Source organism: Palaemon carinicauda, chromosome 18, assembly GCF_036898095.1.
Source record: "Palaemon carinicauda isolate YSFRI2023 chromosome 18, ASM3689809v2, whole genome shotgun sequence".
Taxonomy (NCBI): domain Eukaryota; kingdom Metazoa; phylum Arthropoda; class Malacostraca; order Decapoda; family Palaemonidae; genus Palaemon; species Palaemon carinicauda.
In genome coordinates this window covers 67,319,169-67,335,231 of record NC_090742.1, presented here as the reverse complement: position 1 = coordinate 67,335,231, position 16,063 = coordinate 67,319,169, and the positions used below count along the sequence as shown (strand labels likewise).

General features: G+C 41.8%; 1 protein-coding gene across 1 annotated transcript in view; it reads right to left on the bottom strand.

The window, feature by feature from the left end:
* The window catches only part of LOC137657346 (inactive tyrosine-protein kinase 7-like), a 212,883-nt gene that overhangs the window by 17,683 nt on the left and 179,137 nt on the right, over positions 1–16,063 (bottom strand). The window contains exons 10-15 of the mRNA XM_068391682.1: positions 5,096–5,243; positions 4,748–4,895; positions 4,274–4,401; positions 3,795–3,935; positions 3,068–3,490; positions 297–400 (exon numbers count right to left, since the gene is read on the bottom strand). Of these exons, the coding sequence (XP_068247783.1) occupies positions 297–400; positions 3,068–3,490; positions 3,795–3,935; positions 4,274–4,401; positions 4,748–4,895; positions 5,096–5,243 (1,092 nt within the window). The remainder of the gene's footprint in view (positions 1–296; positions 401–3,067; positions 3,491–3,794; positions 3,936–4,273; positions 4,402–4,747; positions 4,896–5,095; positions 5,244–16,063) is intronic.

Here is a 16,063-nt window from a genome sequence, read left to right as displayed (position 1 = left end):
GAAAGCAGCTTTTGAGGGGAATACATACTTCAAGTCACCTATGTTATTTCATACAGCACCATTAAAACCAAGACACATGTAAACCTGGATTACATACCATATAATTATATATATATATATATATATATAAAAAAAAAAAAAAAAAAAAAAAAAAAAAAAAAAAAAAAAAAACTACCTCATTTTTTCCCAGGCCATACAGTATTATACACTACTTCAGATACAGTAAATCAATAGGATGAAGCTCTTATACTATTAAGAGTACGGGACTAAAGTCAAACAATGACAAAATATCTTACTTTAACCATTACTAGTTTGTCTGAATCTGAAGGATTATCTTCACTGACTTCTTCCGTTGGATTTCTAAGTCTTGCTAGTTGCACGTCACCGAACTCCCCTCGACCTGTATACAAATCAGGTTAGGACTTTGCATGGCTAAGAAGTATCACAGTCACATCCCGAAAAGTTTTTAAAATGCAAAAATCCTACAAAAAGGGTAAAAACAATTATACATAATTTATATCATGTTTAAGCCTTGATGGTCTGGTTAAACTATCCTTTAAAAATAACAAAATTTAAAAGTAAATTGTATTTTTCCTAGCTATACAAATCTGATACTTTTAAAATAGGGAAGGTCTTCAATGCAAGGTAGAACAAAAGTTGAATCCATTAACGAGGTACTGTAGTTAACGACATGTGGTAAGTGTAAGTAGTGTATGTATACAAACATTACATTTGTCCTTCAAAATTGGGATACCTACTAACTGGTGAGTAGGAAGTCCCCTTCCCCTTGAACTGCATTAATTGGTTTTTTCCTTCTATGAAATATGCTAATCTCCCTGGAGAGAGAGGACTCCAACATCTCACTATCTTCCAATCACAGGGATGAGCTGACTGATAGGACCCAGCCTATACAGTACTCAGAATGAACCTGGTACAAGGTCAATGAAGAAATTCTTCTCACTGAAAGGGAAGATCCAGTCAGAAACGAAGTAATTGGTGAATGATGATCAATGGGTTTGATATACACTTCACCATCCTTCCCTCTCGTTAAGGGAGAATGGAGAACTACTTCATATAGATATAATCTAATTAGAATGGTGCTCAAAAGTGTAGCTTACCAGCACCAAAAGCCAATCCAGCATGTAATTGTACAATGTGAAGGGCAGGAAAGAGGCAGTCACCCTACCTTTCATCCCAGACACTCATTCAAATGTTACCACAGACAAAGTGCTTTCTGTCCTATGTGAGAGCTGGCCTGACTACATAATTACTTGAGCAACCACCACAGGACCAAGAACTAAAGTTTCAAGGCACTTGTGGATATGTAGAAGGCTGTCAAGGATGGTTGGTGCTTTCAAAATCCTGCCTTCATCACCTGGCTGACTGCATAACTTTTCTTAAGGCTAATGTGGGACCCTGTACCCCATACTTTGTGAGCTCTAGCCTGAGCTGGTACCTTGACCCTCCTAGGATCCAAAGCATATGCTCCATGGATTTTCTCATGAAGCTAGAAAGAGACCCTGTTCTTTGAAATCTCTTTCTTGGTTCTGTCAGTACTAAGGAAAAGATGTTGATACTTAAGCCTGAGATGTCAAGTCCTCTCCAGATAGCACCACAGAGCCCTCATGGGACACAGAAGTACCTCTTTTCAATTAACACCAAATGCTTCGTATAAAGAGGAAATGGAAAAGGTCTCACTTCTGGGATTGTGTCTTGACAGGTTCTAGGTTTTGGCCACAAACTGGCACAAAATTAAGAAACCTCCTTCCAGACCTCAGTGGGGCTTGTTACACAAGAGACTATGAAACTCATCTACATTCTTCACAGATGCTGAGGCTAGTATAAAGACAGTCATGAGAGTCAGATCTCTGTCTGACAAACTTCTCAAAGGCTAATAAGGGGACGTGTACTGTAAGAGCCTTGAGAACAAACATCACATCCCACTACGGGGGAATGAGGTCCTGGATAGGTAAGACTACAAAGCTCCTCACAAGTATATACACCCATGATGAGGAAAGCTATATGGTCTTCAGTTAGAATTTACAGCCACAACTGAGAGGGCTCTTTCTCAGCACAGTTAGATAAGGGAGTCTGCAATCTGCATTAAAGATGCCCCAACCTGAGAAGTACCCCTTCTATGGCTATCAAACGACCACTTTCCTTGGTAGACAGCAACAGAGGACTGTTACTGGACTCCATTCATCTTTGCAGTCACTCACAAAAAGCCTTTTACTTTGAGGATTCGCTGGAGCTGGGTAGTCTCCAAGTGTGAAGTGGACACACACTAACAGATTGGTAATACCTCAGAAGGTGCCACTCACAGAGAATAGTGATCCATAGAGGTAGTTCTCTCGGGATCTCTACTATAAGTGCTAACAAATCGGGATAACAATTGACACATGGCCATCCGGGAACAATCAAAGTCATTATGAGGCCTGGCAAGATCAAAACTTGTTATCAGGCTAACAGGACCAAAAGTGTAGGTGTCCAAAGAATCCCACGAGTGTTGGAACACTGCCCATAGGTATCAAATGGGAGCTTCCATTTAAACGTGTGGTGAACAGGTTGATTTTTGGTGACCCCCCCACAGGGAAAGGAACTTCTCTGCTATGCAAAGATGTAGGGACCACTCTGATCCTGCAACCTGCCCCTGGTGCCCAAGAACATCTGCAAGTACATTCTTCATCTTGAATATAATGGTATGCCACCACACATGTATCTCTGCTCTGTCAACTTGCATAGTGGGTGAAAAATCTTGCTCCCTTGCTGGCATTAAGGATGCTGGGGGCAAAGTAGCTTTAGGTACCAGGTCATTAACTACCTTATATAGAAATTCAACAGCAATTCCAGCTTATGCTGAAGACACTCCCTATTCCAAAGAATGAAAAGTTTGTATATGTGTAGAAATAACCAATTTGTATTATGCCTTGTTTTAACAAACATCATAAAAGCATGATATAAATTATGAAGATACAGTACTTCATAAGTTTATGAACCAAACATAGGCATGAAATATTTGACTTATGTTTATTAAACAAAGCAACAATTTAAAGTTAGAATATCTTACCTAGGGTCAACAAGACCTGAATATTCTCCCTCTGAAGTCCATTTTTTTCATCCTGATGAAGACCCATAAAAGTAGACTCTTGTCTGGTGTTGTAATATTCACTAGGGCCGGCCTGAACTATACTTTGAGCAGAAGGAGAAGAATTGTGCTGGAGAGGAGAGGACTGTTGGGTTGATATTGATGATCCTCCCAAAGTTCTAGTGGAGGCTTGCGAGTGGCCTAGTTGAGTGGATGTTCCCAGAGTGTGAGGGGAGACTTGAGAGAGCTGTAGTTGACAAAGGTGGTCAACTGGAACCGTGGGCTTTACATTACCATGGGCTGCACCCTCACGAACATCTACAGCAGTGCTGCTTCCACCAGGGTGTCCATTGTGCATTAGTCTTTCTTGTTCCTCAGCATTTTGGGCATCTTCTCCTGATTCAGCTATAAACAGAAGAATAAATATTGCTTTAATTCACATATTTCAATATCCATGGACCTTGGCCTAACACTGTAAAATCAGCAAAATTTCAAAATTATCTAAAGACCTCCCAGCACCTCCGCTATACAGGGTATTGTAATGGCTATTATTCATTCTTATACAAGATATAAATATTTTATTGCTAAGACCAGTCACTATTTTTATCAAGGAAAACTGAAAAATATATAAAAGAATTAAAAGGTTAAAAGGGAGTGGAGAAAACAGTAGCAAAACCAACAAAATGCATTACTACAAATAACTGTTTACCTCTTGTATGTGCTGGGGAATGTTTTAGCCTCTGTCTCCTTTGTCTGCAGTAAATCAACATGGCACCCACCAGTAATATATAAGCTCCTGCTCCACCAACTGCTACACCAACAGTTCTACCAAGAAGTTGGGAGCCATCACCTAAGGAACAAAATAATATACAGTAAATTAACTGGAGTAGTATTGAAATAAAAGTTCAAGATAGAGACGACTGGCAAAATCTAGCCGAGGCCCTTTGCGTCCAATAGGCGTAGCAGGAGATGATGATGATGATGAAATCAACTTTATAATAGTGGATATCAAGAGACCTGCATAGTAATGCTAAAACAGATAACATTTGAAGGATGCACATTTTTCTTTTTATTATTATGACCTTATCCAAAATATTTACGAAACCAGTAAAAATTATACAAATCTCAAAAACTATTTCAACTTTCCTTCAAAATACTCATAAAATATATAAGGTTGCTAAGAAATACCTTTCACGTTGACAGTAATTTCTGCTCGAACAAGTCCTCCCATATTTCCAGCGGTGCATCCAAACACACCACTATCCTCCATCTTAACATTAGACAGCTGCAAAGTTCCATTCAAGTATACCTCCACTCTGCAAAACGTGTAAAGTTATTGAATTCAGGTCTGAAGGGATACCTATAAAATAATACAAGGGCATCCAACTACTGATTAGTTTAGGAAGGTTCCAATGATTCCAACATCATTCCAGTACACGAGTAATTCTTCATGCATAAATCGTGTCTTGGTTTTCAACAATATACTGTATTTTACACACAAAATATCATCAGATTACTGAATCAACATTGCATAAGTTTTAAGACAGAAACTTGGCTATGCAAAGATGAAAAATATTACTATTCTGGATAAATGCAGACTTTATTTCCAAATTTATACCTAGAAAGAAGGGAAATTGTTATTGTTAAACTTCAAAAGTTCACCTTTCAGGATCAAATGCATTTGGCATATGATTGTAGTCCCAGTGAATGGTCGGTCTTGGACTCCCTCTAGCATGGCATTCAAGCAAAAGTGTTCCACCTTTCTCTATCTGAACTGGGCTGTGAGTGACCCATTCAAGAACTGGACCCTCTGAAGGGAAAAACATAGATGTCGAAAGTTTGAAGTTAAACTCTAATAAAAAAAAAATAGGCATAAAAAAATAACAAAATTTTATTGTATCTAACTTTTTTTTTGTACTGCAGTTAAATGATTTTTGGGTAAACAAAATAAAGATTGATTCATTACCTTTCACAAACAATAAATAAATAAAAAAATTGTGTGTTGCTTACCCACAACAGCTAAGGTGATGGAGGCATTAATAGACCCTTGTGGTGAGGATGCAATACACACATATTGTCCACCATCCTGCAATTCAGCTCCATAAACCTCCAATGCACCATCATTGATGTGGACATTATCACTTGTTGCATCTATGTCCTGCAAAAATTATCATCATAAAAATATTCAATATATTTCCCAGCCTTATAGTCTCACTTTACTGTACTCTATATTGATAATGTCATTCTTCAACAGAATAGATAGCAAGCAAGGCAAAATGGATTAGGATTTAAAATTCTAGACAATTTGAAATTGAATGATCTTACACACATTTTCAATTTTTTACTCTGCTTGTCTAATATCATATGCCAAATTTGAAGGTAATGTGTATTTTTCCAAGCATACAAACCTTTAGCTACTTAATAGAGATTACCTTTTGGTGGAGCTGGAAGACTAGCCATCAAGACTTTAATGTGAGGTAGCAACTTACCCAACTACTAACTAGTGGGAGGGTGTAAGGGGGTACCCAGGAAAACTGGGTACCCTCTCTCAGTTGCAGTGTAGTTGTGCCCCACCTTTTCAATTGGTTTCAGAGAGGTCGGATGTGTCCGCTCTCTGCTCTTACAGACTTGGCCATTCAACAATGCTTGAATGCCAAGGGAAAAACTAGACTGAGTTTGAAAGAATTTCATTTTTTTCTATATTAAAAGTTGTATGTATCTTAATTTACCTTACATTAAATACAACATACATGACACAATTAACCTGACCCTTACTCACCTAGTAAATAAAAGAAACTGAATTAACTAGAGATACAACCATAACTAGTTTCTGTAACCTCTGCCATAATGCAATGGTCCATAGCATGACTGAGCAAACTCAGAAGTATAGCACATTAGGGTGCTATAAGTAGTTGGATCTAATTACAGGTACTATAAAATGTGCCTTCTTTCTTTTCTTAATTACAATCCCTGCTAAACCTTTACTTTGAAGTTATTAATGACCAAAATCCCATTGCTATTCTTTGTGAGAGTCATGTCTCACAATCAAATGGAAAACTTTTTGTGATAGCTTACTATTGCTTGTTAACATTAGATAAAACAGGCTAGTGTTATTGCTTATATCAGTAGCCTGATATAAGAAATAAGTCTATCAATAAACCTTATCGAAAAAGCGGAGGTGCGTCAAGCACGGGAGAATGGTACAAATGATAAACAATCCCATTAATTACTGAGTATGAAGGCTCATTATTTCGATATAGATGAATTTTAATCTTATTTGAATAATCATAAATGTTAGATTTATAAAACCTGGTATAAAAATATGAAACTATCTTTTAATCCCATTGGTCTCTTTCCAAAATTATAATTTTCCTTTTCCTACATTATAAAGTGGCTATGGAGTTTGTGACAAGTGAATAGGAAGGGTTTTTCCTTCTTACCACCTGTTACTAACCAACTACTTAACCAGGATTCCAATTTGTTCTTTTGTTTGTACATAAATCAGAGGAGCTACTATTGCCCCTAACATTATCTTATTGTTGGGAAGGAACAAAGGTCTTAATGTGAGCTTTAAGCTTCAAACTGACCTGTTAAATATTTGCTTTATCATGTTAGTAATTCTATCTAAAAATGAAGATGAAGAAGAATGACAAAGATAAGAGTGCTATCGCCGTATCTAAGATCGTCTGACCAAGGAAGAATATGATGGTTTCCTACTTTTTACCACAAACTGAGCAAATAAACATGATGCCTCTTGGGTACCATCCATAATATTTCTATCCAACAGCTTAAGAAATTAAAGATCACATCAAGATCAGAGTGACCTACATACCTTTCTTGAATATGGGAAGATGAAACTCATACTAAAGAATCAGCAAAAGAAAAATTTACCAAAAAATACCCACACTTTTACCTAATGCCAACACCTCTTTAGTAAGTCGACCAAACTATTCCATCAACACTCGTCTCCTATAGGGATCTAATAACGGTTTTAGAAAATTAGATGGTTCTTTTAAAAAGGTTACGCTAGGTAACCACCCCCTTCAATAAATGGCCATAATTATTGTAATAGAAACATCAGTAAACAGCAGTTCATACAAGTCAATTTTCCTGAAATCTAAAAATTAGTTTCAATTAAGTTTGGGAAGTAAGACATATATGTCTAAAATCTGAGTGAGAGGAAGGAGAGAGCCAATGAATGGAATACAGTACCCCTCTCGCAGGACCTGTACAGTCCAGACTTTGGCGCTTTGCTGTTGCCACTTTGCCCATTGGTTTGTCAGGCTTCCCCCCCACTTGTGGCAGTCTAAGTAAGGGACTGCTGACTATAGTGGGCCCCTGGCTACTCTCCTACCTCTGCTCTTCTGAACTGACCATAATAGCAAGGTAGGAGTGATACCTGTGCTACTGCTGGAAGTCTTAGCCGGCCTGGGTCTTGGCTCCACCAAGCGTTTTTTTAAGAGCAGCCTTTAACTAATCAGGAGCATATGTCTTAGGAGTTTGAAGAGATGTGCTAGGGCCTTGGAAGGTCCCTGTTCGGTAGAAAAAGGAGTTGTGGCTCGTTTTTCTTCACATTTCCACCACTTTGTGAACTTTTTGCTGTGGGAACAGTGTCTGGCTCTGTTTAACTGGGGCAGTGTGAAGAGTTAAGGCTTCTCTGTGCCCTAACCTTTTAACCAGTTTTGAGACTACTGCATCTGTGTTCAATCATTCAGTTGGTAGACTGGTGCATCAAAAAGGTGACTGCTTTTGCTATCGATAGCACCAAGTCTGTAACCTTCCTTTACTTCTAGAAATCACTAAAGTTTTGAGAGGGAACTTTACACTTGCCATGGAAATAGTTTCCATGGTAGACAATTCTGATGAGGAAACAATTGTGTTCTTGGTGCCTAATTTGTCAATCAAGATTCCATGGGTCTATATTGTTACATCCACATCGATTGGGAGGGGAGAAGGGCTCGATTCATCAGGAACGCAGAACCTCCTGACGGGAGAGGGCTTGGGATAGAATCCCATACGACCCAGTTGATCTTAGAGTTCTTGGGTCCAGAGATCTGGTCATAGACACTGTTGATTGCTTCTTGGCCAGTTTTGACTAGGGGAAATTCTAATGAAGACTTTTAACCCTGAGAGACACCAAAGTGCCAGTCAATATCAGTTTAGCCTCCCATCACCGGATTTTGCAATGATTTCCCTAGGTTACTTTGTTCCCTGATTAGGGCCAAGAGCTACTCTTAAGAATGTTCCATGGTGCGAGAATACAAGTGCCCATAAACTCGCATTCTTGCAGACGAGTCTTCTTGACTCACTGACCTATCTAATGGTTGACCGTGAATATGAGGGGAACTAGGTGACCCAAATCTAGATACTGTATACCCTCCTTAATTGGGGAATGAAGGCGAGGAATTGTGTTCATTCAGATTGGATGCCTGTGATGTATGCCTACTCTCCTTAAGTTTAACTTGAAAGAAGTGATTGTGCATAAAGGAAATTGTCCTAAGGGAGAACAGCTCATATGCTCTGGAGAGCATGCTTCTTTATAGAAGAGTGCAGGACTAGGTGAGAGGGTCATACAGTATATAGTGTGTCTGTCATATGAAAAGTGCATACCATATGCATGTCACCTATACCATGGAGAGCGTTCATGTGCAGGAGTGTGTGTATCACAGGATACGCATGAACGAGCAGGGGAAATAGTATGTGACTGATCAGGAGATGACTCCTCCAGTGCAGGAGTGTGCATACTTGAGCTAGTAAGCACCAGTGCACTTGCACTGTAGCCATGCTTGGAGAATAGTGCCAATTAAAGGGGTGCGCATGTGGCACAACCAATGATCTTGCACGACAATGTAAGCACAAATATCTTCAAGATAGTGTGAGGAGTCAGCAACTCCAAGTGTGCGCACACCTAATTGTACATACATACATATACCAAAGGCACTTCCCCCAATTTTGGGGGGTAGCCGACAACAACAAGAAACAAAACAAAAAGGGGACCTCTACTCTCTACGTTCCTCCAGCCTAACCAGGGACTCAGCCGAGTTCAGCTGGTACTGCTAGGGTGCCACAGCCCAACCTCCCACATTTCCACCACAGATGAAGCTTCATACTGCTGAGTCCCCTACTGCTGCTACCTCCGCGGTCATCTAAGGCACCGGAGGAAGCAGCAGGGCCTACCGGATCACCTAATTGTGAGCGAGTATATTTGTGTGATTGGAGTTTGCTTAATAAATGCATGCTGTTAGCTAAAAAAAAAAAATTACTTTCGTTATCTATCTCTGAGAGCTATTAGTGACCACTTACGTGATGGTGTGCTGTCTGGTGAGAGTGAATTGGCAAACGCAATGCTCAAAGAATAGTCGCCCATAAATGATTGCGATAATCGAGTGATTAGCACAATCCCCGGAGAGCAGGATGATTGAACACATTCCCCGTTACCTGGAATGTGCAATTTGTGCAAATCAGCATCTTTGTGCGCAGAGGGAAGAGTGCAATGGCACCTCATGTTCTGGAGAACACAATAAACACATCTGTAAAAGTGAGTGGAATAGTCTCTTCCTTAAAGGTGGGTGCCATGAGCACAAGTAAGGGTTGGTGAACTCTGTCCAAGGTGTGAGTGTCAACTTGAGTGGATGCACTAGATGGTTGTGCATGTTCATTAAATCACGCACTGTAATCCTACGCATTCATTGAGGATACAGGCAAATTTGCCACAGAAGGAGAGGTTGAATACATTTTACTATTTGGGGAAGGGTTGCAAAGATTCTTCCCATTCTAATTTCACGTTGTAAGTATCTCCATTGTGTGCGGTAGCGAGACTACAGATAAGGAGGGTGGGTCTACATTGGGCATTTTTATCGCATATTTAGTAGGTGGGGAAGATCCCTGTTTACTACCCTGGGGTTGTAGCAACTGCTGCATCAAGGGGACACCTTCCAGGGTTATGGAAGGCCAAAGTGTCCTTATGACCATTTCTTCGCCGTTCTGAGGAATTTCCAGCAGCCTACTAGAGTAGTGCAAGATATCGATACTACAACAACAAGAGCTGATATTGTTTCTTTTGTAACCTGCCCAAGGCCAATATCACTATCGTTGCCATCCTTCATTGTCACCTTTGGGGAGGGAGACAGAGAAGGGTCAGAGGTCAGATTACCCGGAGGAGGTAGAGAGCCAAAGGATCTCCTTGATTTTGAGGAAGATCCTGTTCTGGTTTCTTCCTTTTCATCACATACTCCACCCACTGCTCTGATGGACAATTTCCACACTACGTAGTTGCAGGGGAAAGACAGATCAATCATGCCCTCTGCAAGAGGTCCATAAAAGACGGGGATCCACACTTTTGATCAGCAACTCCAGGCCAAGAAAGCATGTCTGCTCATGGTTTCTCCATCACCAAATACACTTTCAATGAAAAGATGAAGAAGAAAAAGTTAAACAGACAATGTAAGAGCACCAAGAGTGAATCTGTATACAGTACCTCGGAGGCTGAAGTCAAAAGTGACGATCTAGTGTGCTGGCAACAGGGCAGGGCATTTCCCACTTACTGCCTGTAACCACCGACACATCTGGTTGAAATTTTAACAACCGAATTCAATCTAAAATCATACTCCTATTAAAGGATGAGGGTTTGTATTCATGTGGGAGCAAATAACTTGGAAAGAAAACTCGTTTTTGCGAATGAAAGACTTACAGTATTTAACAATATCCATAATATGAAGTTCCAAACCAATATTGATTACCATAAAGCATCACAAATGGCATGCCCAACCATGATATACTTGGGGGGAGGGAGAAGTCAATTTGAGGGAGAGTGGGAATTACAATACTTATGATTCTTTAATGATAGCAGTTGATAAGACAGAGCTTTGGCGAGGGAAGCAAAGTGAACTACATCAAGTATTGAAATAATAAATTTCTTAGCTATAATTCCATTTTTATTTGATAGTTTCAATAGTGTTAATACTGTACTGTAGTTAATGTTGAGGGTAAGCAACTTGGTTATTTTCAATGACAGTTATATACTGTAGTTATCCAATTAATTTTATATAAAATGATATTTTAATTATAAAATAAACTTTTGAATATACTTACCCGGTGAATATATAATAGCTGCTACTCAGCGGCTCGACAGAAAACACGCTCAAAAACTCGCGAGCGTGCCCACCAGCGCCACTATCGGCCAGATACCACTCTTGCATGTAAACAAACCCTTCAATTCTTCTCGTCCCGCTGCGTCTCTATTGGGGAGGAAGGGAGGGCCTTTAATTTATATATTCACCGGGTAAGTATATTCAAAAATTTATTTTATAATTAAAATATCATTTTTAAATATTTAACTTAGCCGGTGAATATATAATAGCTGATTCACACCCAAGGCGGTGGGTAGAGACCAGAGTTAATAAAGTTTACAGCGTATAAGCTAAGAGTTTTTGACAGTTATCAATATAACAAAACCAAAATATATAGGTACCTGGTAAGGAAGTTGACTTAGACGATTACTCTGCCTTATAAGTCTGTCTTCCTAACGAAGCCCAGCGATCCTCTTAGGATGCTGAAAGACTCCCAGGAGCTGAAGTATCAAGGGCTGCAACCCATACAACAGGACCTCATCAAACCCTAATCTGGGCGCTCTCAAGAAATGACTTTGACCACCCGCCAAATCAACAAGGATGCGAAAGGCTTCTTAGCCTTCCGTACATCCCAAAAAACAATATTAAAAAACATTTCAAGAGACAGATTAAAAAGGATATTGGAATTAGGGTAATGTAGTGGTAGAACCCTCACCCACTACTGCACTCGCTGCAACGAATGGACCCAGTGTGTAGCAGTCCTCGTAAAGAGTCTGGACATCTTTTAAGTAAAATGACGCGAACACTGACTTGCTTCTCCAAAAAGTCGCGTCCATAATACTTTGCAGAGATTTATTTTGCTTGAAGGCCACGGAGGTTGCTATAGATCTAACTCCGTGCGTCTTAACCTTAAGCAAACATCGGTCTTTCTCATGCAAGTGAGAATGAGCTTCTCGTATTAAAAAATCTGATAAAATATGACAAAGTATTCTTTGACATAGGCAATGATGGTTTCTTAACTGAGCACCATAATGCCTCAGATTTACCTCGTAATGACTTAGTACGAGCTAAATAGAACTTAAGAGCTCTAACAGGACATAAAACTCTTTCCAGTTCGTTGCCTACTATCTCTGATAAGCAAGGAATATCAAAAGATTTAGGCCAAGGACGAGAAGGCAGTTCATTTTTGGCCAGGAAACCAAGTTGAAGTGAACAAGTGGCTTTTTTCTGTAGAAAAGCCGATGTTCTTACTGAAGGCATGAAGTTCACTGACCCTTTTAGCCGAAGCCAAGCACACTAGGAAAAGTGTCTTGAGGGTGAGATCCTTCAGGGAGGCTGAATGTAATGGCTCAAACCTGTCTGACATGAGGAACCTTAGGACCCCGTCTAAGTTCCATCCAGGAGTTGCCAAACGACGTTCCTTAGAGGTCTCGAAAGACTTAAGGAGATCTTGGAGATCTTTATTGTTGGAAAGATCTAAGCCTCTATGTCGAAAGACCGAAGCCAACATGCTCCTGTAGCCCTTAATCGTGGGAGCTGAAAGGGAGCGAACCTTTCTCAGATGTACAAGAAAATCTGCGATTTGGGCTACAGAGGTACTGGACGAGGACACAGATGCTGACTTGCACCAGTCTCGAAAGACTTCCCACTTCGACTGGTATACTCTAATGGTAGAAGCTCTCCTAGCTCTTGCAATCGCACTGGCTGCCTCCTTTGAAAAGCCTCTAGCTCTTGAGAGTCTTTCGATAGTATGAAGGAAGTCAGACGAAGAGCGGGGAGGCTTTGATGGACATTCTTTACGTGGGGCTGACGTAACAGATCTACTCTTAGAGGAAGACTTCTTGGAAAGTCTACCAGCCATTGAAGTACCTCGGTGAACCACTCTCTCGCGGGCCAGAGGGTAGCAACCAACGTCAACCTTGTCCCTTCGTGAGAGGCGAACTTCTGCAGTACCTTGTTGACTATCTTGAATGGTGGGAATGCATATAAGTCCAGAAGAGACCAATCCAGTAGAAACGCGTCTATGTAGATTGCTTCTGTATCTAGGACTGGAGAGCAATAGATTGGTAACCTTTTGGTCAATGAGGAGGCAAAGAGGTCTATGGTGGGTTGACCCCAAGTAGCCCAAAGACTCTTGCACACGTCCTTGTGGAGGGTCCATTCCGTGGGTATCACCTGACCCCTCCGACTGAGACAGTCTGCCAAGACGTTCAAGTCCCCCTGGATGAATCTCGTCAACAGGGAGATGCCTCGAATTCTTGACCATAAGAGAAGGTCCCTTGCGATCTCGAGCAGCGTGAAGGAGTGTGTGCCTCCTTGCTTGGAGATGTACGCCAAAGCTGTGGTGTTGTCTGAGTTGACCTCTACCGCTTAGTTTCGAAGAAGCTTTCGAATATCATCAAGGCCAAGTGGACTGCTAATAGCTCCTTGCCGTTGATGTGCATGCTCTTCTGACTTGAGGTCCACAGACCCGAGCATTCCCGACCGTCCAGGGTCGCACCCTAACCCAAATCCGACGCGTCTGAGAACGTGTGGTTTGGGTTCTTGACTGCTAGGGATAGTCCCTCTCTCAGACTGATATTGCTGTCCCACCATTTCAGGCATGCCTTCACCGGTTCGGAGACTGGGAATGATACCGTCTCTAACGTCTTGTCCTAGTTCTAGTGAGAGGCTAGATGGAACCGGAGAGGCAGAAGGTGTAGTCTCCCTAGTGAGACAAACTGCTCCAGGGATGAGAGAGTCCCTACGAGACTGTTCCAACTCCTGACTGAACAAACGTTATCTTTTCAGCATTAGTTGGACTTCGAGCAGGGCTTGTTCTAATCGGTGGCAGACGGAAAAGCCCGAAAAAAAAACTGGACTGCGAATCTCCATCCCCAAATATAGAATAATCTGGGATGGGATCAGTAGGGACTTTTAGGTTGACCAAAAGTCCCAACTCCCTGGACAGACTCAACGTCCAATGCAGATCCTGCAGACAGTGAAGACTGGACGATGCTCTGAGAAGCCAGTCGTCCAAGTACAGGGAGGCTCGGATCCCCGATAGATGGAGGGATTTTGCCACATTCCTCATGAGCCTTGTAAACACGAGAGGAACAGGACTGAGGCCAAAGCACAGGGCTCGAAACTGGTACCCCACATTCCTGTAAACAAACCTCAAACGATTGGGAATCCGGGTGTATAGGAATGTGGAAGTATGCCTTCCATTAATGCTGTCAAGACAGCCTGGTAGACTTCATCGTGAAGTTTGCCTTGACAATGAACACATTGAGCGCACTTGCCTCTTACGTACTCCTGCAGTGAACATGGCTGCCAGATCATTGGAGCCATCCCTGAGGAACTTGTTCCTGCAGAGAACGTGGCTGTCAGATCATTGGAGCCATCCCTGAAACCCTTGTTTATGCATGACATAATTGTAAGCAAAACTTCAAATGCTCGAAAAAAGACTCCTAACAGGAGATGGTCTAGCTCTGAAGTCGACCATAAAATCTTGGAGCGTCTCATGGCCAGGTGCCAGGGAGAGTCTATGAGTGTCATATCAGACTCTCGCTCTATAAGCCAGCTTAAAAGAAGGGAAAGCAAAGGCTGTCTCCCCCAAACTCCTCCTGGTGATAAACCAGTCGCTTAGCAAACGTAAAGCTCTCTTAGAAGAGCGAGAGAGCACTAGCTTATAAAACAACGGCTTCGAAGTAGCTAGGCCTAGTGTAAACTCTGACGTTTAGGCGAACGAGGAGCAGCAGTTACAAAAAGATCCGGACAAAGATCCTTAAAAATCAGTATGATTTATTTAAAGTCCATAGAGGGCTAAGCAGCTTTAGGCTCCTCTCCGTCTGACAGAGTCCTCAAGGGAATATCAGTAGGAGGGGGAACAGCAACTTCCTCATCTGAAGGAACCTTGTCCGACAATAGCCGAGTCTCAAGCAAGGGAGAGACCTACCGTGGTGGCAATGCTTTACAAGCAGAGTCCACAAGTACTGTACTGGTGGATTAGTAGCGGACCAGGACGCAACGTCATGTAACTGCTTGACAGTCTGTGAACTGTCAACAACAACAGGTGCGTGAGGACGCACAGCGTCCACTTGAGACTGCTTTGACCGCCTAGTCTGAGCAGTCAAAACTACTCTAGAAAGCGGAGGTTGACGCTCAGCGTCAAAACAAGTCAACTCCGATGGTTGGCGAACGTTCTGAACGTCAACAGGAGCATCAGCAAGTGGCCTAACGTCCAAATGTGGCTGAAAATCCACACGAGACCGCATCGAGTGTGGTTCTAAACAACCTGACTGACGTGACTTGGCTACGCCAACGTCAACAGGACGCACAAAGGAACGTTTGGGTGGCTGAAGGCCAGGATCTCGATGAGATAAACGGCTAGGCTCAACGGACTTATCGGCAGAATAGTCTTCCATAAGGGAGGCAAGCTTATTCTGCATGTCTTGCCGTACAACCCATTTAGGATCAACGGGAATGGTTGCGGTAAGAGACGAGGGTAACGTCTGTGACTGCAAAACCTTGCCTACAAAAAGACTCTTGGAGTCTGTGTTACGCTTTTGTTTAGGCGGCGAGCAGTCTTCCGATGACTGCATAGGGTCAGAGCTGTTCTAATAGTTAAAACCAGGACACTGGACCTGTCCTGAAAGGACTGACTTTCGCTTAAAGGGCCTCGAAACCTTGTTCCACGGTTTCTTATGCGAAAAGCCTTCGGATGACGAGGAGAAAATCGTCTCTCTCGCCTTATGGTAGGGGTGATCTTGGTGAGATACGCCTGATACCATAGAGGGAACGTCTGTTCGCTGATCAAGGCCTCTCGAACCCATAAGTCGTACGACATTACTTCTCCCCTGGGCTTGGAAGCTTGCAAGAGGTCCCGGACTAGGCGAACGACAGGCACGAACAGACGAACCCTTGGTCG